This window comes from Geospiza fortis, unplaced genomic scaffold, assembly GCF_000277835.1.
Source record: "Geospiza fortis unplaced genomic scaffold, GeoFor_1.0 scaffold229, whole genome shotgun sequence".
NCBI classification, from domain to species: Eukaryota; Metazoa; Chordata; class Aves; order Passeriformes; family Thraupidae; genus Geospiza; species Geospiza fortis.
The window spans coordinates 3,731,869-3,741,609 of record NW_005054357.1 but is presented as its reverse complement, the minus strand read 5'-3'; the positions used below and the strand labels follow the sequence as shown (position 1 = coordinate 3,741,609).

The 9,741-nt window shown below is 42.8% G+C and overlaps 1 protein-coding gene across 1 annotated transcript in view; it reads right to left on the bottom strand.

Annotated features, from left to right (window-relative positions):
• The window catches only part of RGL1 (ral guanine nucleotide dissociation stimulator like 1), a 52,960-nt gene that overhangs the window by 9,830 nt on the left and 33,389 nt on the right, over nucleotides 1–9,741 (bottom strand). Inside the window, exons 5-9 of the mRNA XM_005423733.2 lie at nucleotides 8,236–8,420; nucleotides 4,607–4,731; nucleotides 3,782–3,997; nucleotides 1,281–1,384; nucleotides 138–222 (exon numbers count right to left, since the gene is read on the bottom strand). Coding sequence (XP_005423790.1) covers nucleotides 138–222; nucleotides 1,281–1,384; nucleotides 3,782–3,997; nucleotides 4,607–4,731; nucleotides 8,236–8,420 — 715 coding nt within the window. The remainder of the gene's footprint in view (nucleotides 1–137; nucleotides 223–1,280; nucleotides 1,385–3,781; nucleotides 3,998–4,606; nucleotides 4,732–8,235; nucleotides 8,421–9,741) is intronic.

Below are 9,741 nucleotides of genomic sequence, written 5' to 3'. Positions count from 1 at the left end.
AGGTTTTACAGCCTGCTCTTCCCTAAACACCAGGAAAGGTCCTTGAGGAAGAGATGAGCTTTGGCAGCTGGTTTCAAAAAGGGTTAAACCTCAGATTTCATTGAGATCACAAGTTTTGAACTCACACCAGTTCTCACCTTCATCAGCAGCTCCCTACTTGTCAGATAATTGTCATGGTCTGAGAAGATCTCAGACAGCTCCTCATACATCAGCAGGATGTCCCTGCACAGGAGAAGATAATGTCATTTATGTCCTTAGCAAGCACTCTAAAATCCAATCAAGTTTCTGTTTCTTTCTCGATCATTAACAGTTCCACTTATGAAAGATAACAGCATCAAAATGCTTCCAGTGAGATGCTGCACATCTCCTGGGAGCCTTGGTGGGACATTCTGGTGCTTCCAGCAAAGTTTGGCCTCATCTGACAGCAAAGAAACCCATCAGCAGCCCCTGGGCAGGGCTTTGAACTGTCAGTGCAGTGTGAGGATAGGTCAGGGGATACAAAGGAACAGAAAAACCCAAGTTCTTGATTTTTGCCCTATTCCATGCATTCTGGAAAGCTGGAAGCATTTAAGTGTAGGAGTAGTTTTTTGCCCAAGACAAGATAGGTAATATTTTAATCAGAAACACGGGGCAGTACAAGGAAAATCCGACTTCTGTGGAGAGGAAATACAGAAGGATACTGCCTAGCAGAGTGATACTTTAATTTATCAAAGGCAAAGAGATCTGGTCTTCCCAAACTGAATGAGAACACCATCCTTTCTAGACAGCAACTTCTGGCATCTGTGGGGCAGGCAGTAAATATTATTATCACAATAAAGTGAAGAAATATTTTCTTCTCTGGAAGAAATATTATCTTCAATACTGGATTTTGTAATTTGGGAAAACATATTTTATGTAAATATCAGCACCAGGAGAAGAGTTGGGAGGATTTGTAGCAAGTTGGATCTCCTCAAACTTCATGGGAGAGAAGACAACAAGCAGAGATCGTGGTGACCTGGGAGTGGTGAGCATGAGCTGGGTGAGAAGCCAGTGCCATAGTTTTTCTAGAGAGGTTGTGGAAGATCCCCTATGCTAAAAAGGACAGAATCCAGTATCCACAAGGGCAGGCTGTCCCCTCAATAGAAAGAGGAGCTCACAGGAGGGGTCTGAGCCTCCCAGGAATGGGAGGTTCTTCTGACAGGACCCATGTTAGTGAAGGAACAGAACAGGAAGAGTGAGGAGAGGATGAAAAGAAGGAGCACTGAGTCCTGTGGTCCTTGGGCACTGAGGGAGAGGCTTACTTGGAAACACACATCCAGGTGGTCTTCAGCCTATAGATGGAGTTGGACTGCAGAGCTGAAATGATGGCCCTCAAGGAGGAGAAGTTCTTCAGGATCCTGCATTCCTGTGAAAGGAGTGGTTGGGAACACAGGAGCATTAAATGTCAGCACTGCACAGACCTTGGTGCTCCTCTCTCTGAGCCCTGTCAGGCCTGCTGCACATTCTCACTGCTGAGCAGCAGCTGTGCAAATACTGAGCATCAAAAATATCACTCCCCACTCCAGCCACCAAACACTTCACAAGCTTTGGCATTTAGAGCTTGTTTTCCTCCCTTTCATGTATTTGTGGTGTCACAGCTTCCAGTTCTCCAAGTAAAAACAAAAGTGGAACTGAGTCCATGAAGCCATGGTGAAAGGCACAAAGGTTATACTTCTTAAAAAGCTCTTTATAGTTACCAATCCCTTTCACCCCTTAGGGAGAAAACCAGGCTTAGCCTCTTTATATGTGGTATTTAAAATGTAAACCCTCAATCATCTCAGTGTCAATTAAAAATAAAGACATGCAAAGGAATAACCTGTTATTCAAGTATGTGCACACTGTTAAAGAGAAAAACCTTCCCAGCTTTTCCAGAGTCGGGGTCAAATCTGAATAGAGAGACTGGCTCATGGATGTTTCTTGTGCAGCTACTCTGTGGCAAAAGCTTGGGTGGAAAAGCTTAATGAAAAACTCAAAAAAGTAGCACAGATTCCTCATAAAGTGGAGGGAAGCAAGAGGGCAAGTCTGGTCTGTGACTCCTGGAAATCTGTAGGTGGCTCAAGAACGAGAGCTTGGATGCCACAACCTTCTGCACAGGTGTCTGCACATGCAAATCCAGCAGACAAAACACCTGCCAATTTGACTGCTGCATGGAGATAAGAATCTATTCAAACTCCAATTCTGCTTATCAATGTTTTTATGAATCTGATTCTTACCCTAATAATGCTTATTATTAAATAAGTGAAAACAGACATGATTTATTTCCTTTGTAGGACTGAACAAATGTAAAGTAACCTCAGCATAAGCAGAAGTCAGACCTTGATCTATCAGCATCTCTGTTCATGAGCTGCATTAGAAGTGACTGATCAGCTAAGGAGAGTACAAGCTCTCCCAGTTATTGACCCACAAAAAACTTCTAATTGGGAGACTCCATTTATCCAAGTGTGGCTTAAGCAGAGAGCCTGGGCCAACAGCACCTGAAGCAGGTGGGCACTTGGGTCGGATAAACACCAAGTTCAAGATCATGGGGCAGGACTCACTGGAACTGAAAGCTATTTTTGCATGGCTTGGGGCCAAAAAAAAAGCCACATAACAGCTCTTCTCCAGAGACTGACATGTTGAAGAATGAGACCTTTCTTTTTGTTCAACCTGAAATTTAGCTTGTGGAGAACACGAATTTAGAGGCACAAATTACCAGCTTTTCTTCCTTCTTCCCAGTACAACAGGAGTTTGAACTGGAAGAACCAATTTGGAACCATCCTGACTTAACTGCACACTGTATAATTTAGAGCACAGTAGGAATTTAATTTAATACTGGATTTAGTGTTCTCAGTGGTTCAACCAACTGCAGACTAAAATTGAGCAAGCTTGCGTTTGCATGGAAGAAGAATTTTTAAGACTGGTTTTAATAACTTTGTTTCATGCTGTGTCCTTCACAGAGGGAAAACAGAAAGAATCCTGTGCAGAAACAGCTTTGATTTTAAAAAATTTAAGCATAACAGGACATTAATTATTTCATTTTTCTTTTTATTTTTAAAGAAAATATTGTTTGAGTGAAATTGGCTGCTCCTGCTCAGGAACCTTAGATCTAGGTGGAGCAGAGAGCTGGCAGTAGAGAAAGTATCCAGTTTATCTTTTGAACCAAGAAAATGGATCCAAAAGTCATGAAGAGATAACAAATGTGGAACTCCGTGCTGCTAAGTTTAGTTATCAGTGAATAACTGTACTTTAATGAGTGGATTATTTTCTAATTCAGGCACCTAGCTATTCAAAACACTAATTTGCATGCACAAAGGAAGGAGCTTTCTTCAGAAGTGGGCAGCTAAGGAAATGTGCACCCAGCTGCTGCACATGTGCCATTATTCTGCAGAGGGTGCACATACATTTTTCATGTGTTTTGTGCTACCACTGGAGCACTTAATGAATTAGGTAAAGGGAGAAGCACAGAATCAGCAGGGGTGTAGAACAAAGTTCTCCATCCACAGAGTGAGTGGGATGAGGGCAGTGCCTTTCCTGGCCTCCCTTCTGCCTTGGGATGATGATGAAGTTCTGCCCAGCCTGCCCCAGGAAGAAGGCTCTTAGCTGGTGCCCTCTGCCACTTAGATCTGCATGTAGAAATTAGAAATCAAACTTGCTAATCCCTTCACACAGGCAATAAAGCATCCATCAGATGATGGGACCAATGTGTACAACCCCTTTCTCCTCTCCCTACTCCTTCACTCCAAGGCACCCACCCAAAAAACCTTCAACAAAATAAATGCTTTACATGTGCAATATGAATCCACTTCTCAATGATCTTGGCTCTCTGCTGGATTTTGAGCTCCCTGGTCCCCAGGATAGTGCTGATGACACATTTGGTGACTGCATTGAACTGAGTGATGGTGGCTCTGACAGTTGGAGCCAGGTTCTTGTTTTCCTTCTTATCCCTTTGAGACCAGATGGATCCCAAACAGTGGTAGGGCACAACTCTTCTGAAGAGCATCTAGAGAGAAACAGAGGTGTGGTAAGCCAGCAGCTTTCTCCTAAATCTTTTATTCACAAGAAGAAATACAGGTTTAGAGGACAAATTGACCTAAATCTAATATGGTACTTAAAGGTAAATATTGGTTCTCTCTTAGTTTAAAATATCCTTTGGCATACTCTTTATAGGCTTAGTGCCCCAAAAGAACTGCCAGCTAAACAATAATGCGAAAATAAGCGACACCTTTATATCAGCTGCATAACCAAGATAAAAATTTTTAATATAATGATATTTAGAAGGGAATTGATAGAGACAAAGCAAAATCTGAGCATTACAGTCCAGAGTTCCTAGACATCTTTAAGCCAGGTAGTGTTATAGTTAAAATGTGCTATTTCTCAGTGCCAATACTTTTGCAAAAGAGGCTACACATAAATACTAACAAAACCAAAAAACCCTTCAAAATGACAGAAGGGAAAAGCTCAATGACTGAAACCTCTGGGATAAACACAGAGCTGTGTTCTGTGTCCCAGCAGCAGTCCTGTTCTGGAACCCTACACTCAAAGCAATGTAACTTACAAAAAAAATATGTTTTATTTTATAAAGTTGTATTATATGCAATACTCTGCATACCACATCCATGTATGTCAACTGTTCTGCCACAACGTGGTCTTGAAAAGAGGAGAATTCTTCTGGACTGCTGATCTCCAGTTCCTCTCCATCAACCAGGTCACTGGAGGAAGTGCTACAAAACCCATCTGGCCAGGATGGAAAACACCACTCAGTGAATTTATACAGCAAACAATGAATCAAAGCAGGTGTTTATTTTGCAACATCACTGTATTACAGCAGAATGCCCCAAGGGCCCTGCCTGGTGTAATGGCCCCACTGTGCCACTGGAGTGAGAAAAATGACCAGAAGATTAAACTGGCAAAGAAAAGGTGGAGTAAAAAGAAATAGAGAGAAGAAATCTTAGCAGGGAAGGGGCTTGATCCATTTGCTAACTATTCTTCTGAAAGAAAAAGCATTACCACCACCTCAACAAAAATTCCTTACTGATATTCCACAGTTTTGTTAATCTATTTTTCAGTATTTATAATCTGAAAAAAAAATTCAAACTACAAAGGCATGAGGCTGCAGTTATACCCCCAAAATACTGCATTAGGAATGCTCTTCTATCCAGAAATAAAAGAAGATACCAGATTTCCTGGCACCCTTTATGGCTACATGGGCTGTACTGAAGAGAGTTTATTCCAGCAGCCTTCACCTTTTCTCTCAGGGAATTTTTCCCAGGAAATGGAATACATTGAGCCCCTACAATATTCTGCAGAATGGTTCTCCTAAATCTGCACTGTGCAGCAGAGAGGGGGTGAGAGAGCAGAACTGTCCTCACTGAGGGACCTGAGCCAGTGCAGAAAGGAGAGGGTTCCACAGCTGCTGCCATGTTGCCTTTTGGCTCCCAGAAGTTGGGAACCAAAAATTCAAGCACCAAGAAATATGCCCTTGTTCCCCATGGTAGAGGGGAAGAAACAGAAACTCCCCGAAAATAAATCCTAATTCTTTTTACTGTAAGGCAGCAGTAACTCCATAGGGAGGGAGAAAAAAATAGGGACTTCTTGAAGACTAACAACCAAAGTACTGAGTTTACTACTGGTGAGATTTCATTTACAAAAACAAAGAGTGTTATGCAAGACTTCATACCTAGTTAAAGCAGAGCATTAAAGCAACAACAGCAGATAATGTGATAGAGAATCATTGTTTTTCAAAATACTTCATTGTTCCTTCCTCCAGTAATTAACAGAACATAATCACCAATGTAAATTGCTACAGTTTTGATGTAACAAGTTATGTCTACAAGCTGATTTCCATCTGTACATTTGAACTGCACAATTTATTGGCAGAGCTCAATGGGGTAAATGGAGACGTCTGTTCTAGGCTACTTTTCCATGGCTGTTTTGTAACGATTTGCATAATTAAATGGACTTCGACTGGACTGCTACAAGAATCTCACTCCTTTTGGCTTTGTAAAACCTCCTTTTCCTTTTGGCTCTTGAAAATTAACTGGAAATCCTCATCACTGAGCTGCAGCCCTACCCAAAACTTCACAACATGCTTAAAACGAGGTCCAGAAGCACAGTGTAAATTTTCCTTTTCTTTTTTCACCCCTCTTTTTCTCCTTCATAAATGTGTAAGCAGTCTTTTCCCTACTCTCCAACAAGCTGGAATCCCCTTGAACTCAAGTATCTCATAATCATCTTAGGACCCCTCTGATCCACTCAGCCCTCTCAAAGTCTGACTGGCTCTTGACTGCACTGAGAGCAAGCACGTGCCCCTCCTGACCCTGCAACCTCTGCCTCTCCTTGCTTTGCTTGCTCAACCTGCAAGAATTGAGGCCAGAAGCAGCTTTTATCTTCCTGTCTGGTACTGCAATCTAATCTACTGGCATGGCTGATGGCAGCACAGAACAGAGGTTTGATTACCCAAATCAAGCTGTAGGATTAGAGCCCAAATTTCAAAATTCAGAACCCAGCAGGAATGCTTTGAGATAGTACTTATCAACAAAGATTGCAGAACACGTATCAGGAATTTTGAAAGAAAATGTACAAAGATGGAGCTCTGATGAAAGTAAGGCAATCCTAAAACTCTTTTTTGCAAATCCCACAGCTTAATTTCACTGCCCTCCTCTTATTTTACTCTAGTAAGCAGCCTCTATTCTGCCACAACTTAGAAAATATTATCATTCCTATTGGCCCACCTATGACTCAAAAAAGAATATTTTCAGCTGTCACTTGAGGAAACAAATACAGAAGCAGGGCTGCTGGGAACTTCTGTTGACTCTGAAGAACAGATGAACCCAAATACAGCTCTCATGAGTTTTCTTTCCCTCTTTCTGAGGGAAGTGATCTGTTTGTTTGCTTTTCCTGATTTATGCAGGTGTTCATCCACGCCCATCTATTAGATTGGTAGTTAGATACTGCACAATATATGCTTATGAGAATGCCCTTAGATCCTGTATTTGCAGGGATTTATCATCATTTCAACAGGATTTTGTAAGAAAATAAGACATTTTAAGCTACGGTTTTCCAGACATAATTTGCAATGTTGTTGACAATTTTCAACTCAGTGTAGCAAAAATAGAAAATTACTAGAAAAATAACCACTTTTCTTAAAACTTTAAGCTCCTTATTTCAGAATAAAAGGCACAATAAACACCTAGACTTCCTGAAAAAAGGCCCTGAACTTTCCATGTCTCCATGTCTCTTTCTTTGTTTGAGCTGGGGGAACCCAACCCAGGAAACGTCAGCATGAGCGACATCTGAGCCATCCTGTTCCTTACCTGTGCTCAGTAAAGGCCTGGGCTCTGGGCATTCCTCCTTTTCCTGTTCATGACTGAGTTATTTTGGCATTTCACAGGATTATGCATTGACATGGTATTTCTGGAGCATCCGGCAGACGTGACTTTCATGGAATGAAATCGGGGTTTTTTTTCCCGGCATTTCCTTTATCATTTATGGCATGAATTATTCCCTCTGACCCCTCTACCAAAGCTGGAAGTTGATTCCAGGTCTCATTCACACCCTGTGTGAGCTCTCCCCACTCCCCAGCTCTGGCACAGGAAGTTTTCTGACCAGGATACGGGGATGTGTCAGGTATGTGTGACTACAGTTCACTATTGTTCCAGCAGACTGTGACCCCCAATAACGTAAGATTTTCCTCTGTCCTTGGATACCAGCAGCCAGCCACTCCAATAGGAAAAAACACCCACAGGCACTTCCTTAGACAAGATGGTAACTAGGAAGAAAAGCTGCAGGACAAAGCTTGTGACTCAAGCTGTATTTTGTCACAGCTCTGTACTGTTTTTTGTTTGTTTGGGGTTTTTTTTTGGGAGGGAGGTTAAGTGAGAAGCCCACCTAGAGAGCAGCTGTGTTTTAACTCAGTGACAAAGTGGGAAGTGTGCTGACAATTAACCAGTTGGCTGCTGCAGCAATCTCAAAGCTTTGGCTAAATACTAGAGAAGTGTTGGATTTGCCAACCCACCCCAGGATGAACAGACATAGGCACCTCACCACTATTTCATCCCTCACAGAGCCTGCAGCCTCACACACAGGTTGGGTTTCCTTTTAAAAAACAAGACAAAGGTCACTGGTGAGCCTCACAATATTAGTGATAAGCATGAGAGGTGGTGAAATGCACTGCACATAAATCCCAGGGGCATCTTACAGGCAGGGAGGACAGAAAGAGAGAAGGGGATGGTAACTCACCAACAGCTTCTACTTCTTGGTTCTGAAACTGCTTCAAGAGGTTCTGCACCCTACTCTCCATGTCAGAATTTGGCATATTGTTCTTCAGGTAATCCAGCAACTTCAGCAAACACATGTAGTCAGGGGGCTCCCTGAAATCCTCCGAGCACTGATCGAGCCAGGCCCGTAAGACTGATGCTATTTCACTGCAAGGAAACAGAGAGAACACACTGCTTGCATCCAGATGGAACTGAGTGGACCTGCACCCACCAGAACCACAAGCACATGAGACATTCACAGCCCACCTGAAGTATCTGTGCTGAGCTGTACCACAGCCATGTTTAACAAGCACCACACATTACACGCACCATTAACAGCACCACAGAATTTCTTCATTCCATCTTGGGCTACCAGGATAAGCTCAATGTTTGCTCCATAACCACTCCCTGGGATGCTGTGGGAAAACAGCAGGGAGGAAACAAGGTATTCATGGCTCCTTCCCAGTAGAAAAGCTAAATCAAGTGCTTCCTCTGGGGCCTTTCACCAGCTGCAGGGTCTGGGGATCGTACTGGAGCTGCATATCCCAACACACCGTGTTCCTCCTTATCTACAGCCTTGGGACAAAGCCTGCCTGCTCAGAAAACTGTGGCTCTCATAGAGGAAAAGGAGAAAATCCCAAACCTGACCCCCCCAGGCACACACAGTGAGTGGGATTGCCTCATCTGGGAGGATAAAACCCTCGCTGCAGCACAAGCCTGCCCATGCCAGAGCCAGCTGGGAGTGCCCAGAGAGCTGAGCCACAGGAGACACAGTGGTCCTGCTGATCTTAGTGACTGAAAATGTATCAGCAGGGTCTTGATTTCATCTTCAGCACAAACCAAGCAGGGGCTGTCAAACTACAGCAGGCAGAAAGGGTGTCCTGCTCATGCTGGCAGAGCAGGAAAAGGATGCTTAAGGAGCTGCAGGACCACTGGATCTTGTTCAGGGAAGTTATCCCAGACTTTGTCAGTACATGCAGCTAAAAGAACACCAACCCATGGACAATCCTTCTAACAGACTGAGGGGGATGAGGGAAAGCAGAGCTGATGACTCAGTGTGGTTTCCATTGTGCCTGAAGCAGGGAGGAGGGGGGAAGTGATCTGTTTGTTTGCTTTTCCTGATTTATGCAAGTGTTCATCCACACCCAGCTATTAGATTGGTACTTAGATCCTGCACAATATATATTTGTGGGGATGCCCTTAGATCCTGTGTTTGCAGGGATTTATCATCATTTCAACAGTATTTTGTAAGAAAATAAGACATTTTAAGCTATGGTTTTCCAGACATAATTTGCAATGTTGCTGACAATTTTCAACTCAGTGTAGTAAAAATAGAAAATTACTAAAAAAATAACTTTTCTTAAATCTTTAAGCTCCTTATTTCAGAATAAAAGGCACAATAAACACCTAAACATCCTGAGAAAAAGGCCCTGAACTTTCCATGTCTCCAAACCATTTCTACATCTCAAGTCTCTTCCAGCACAGGAAA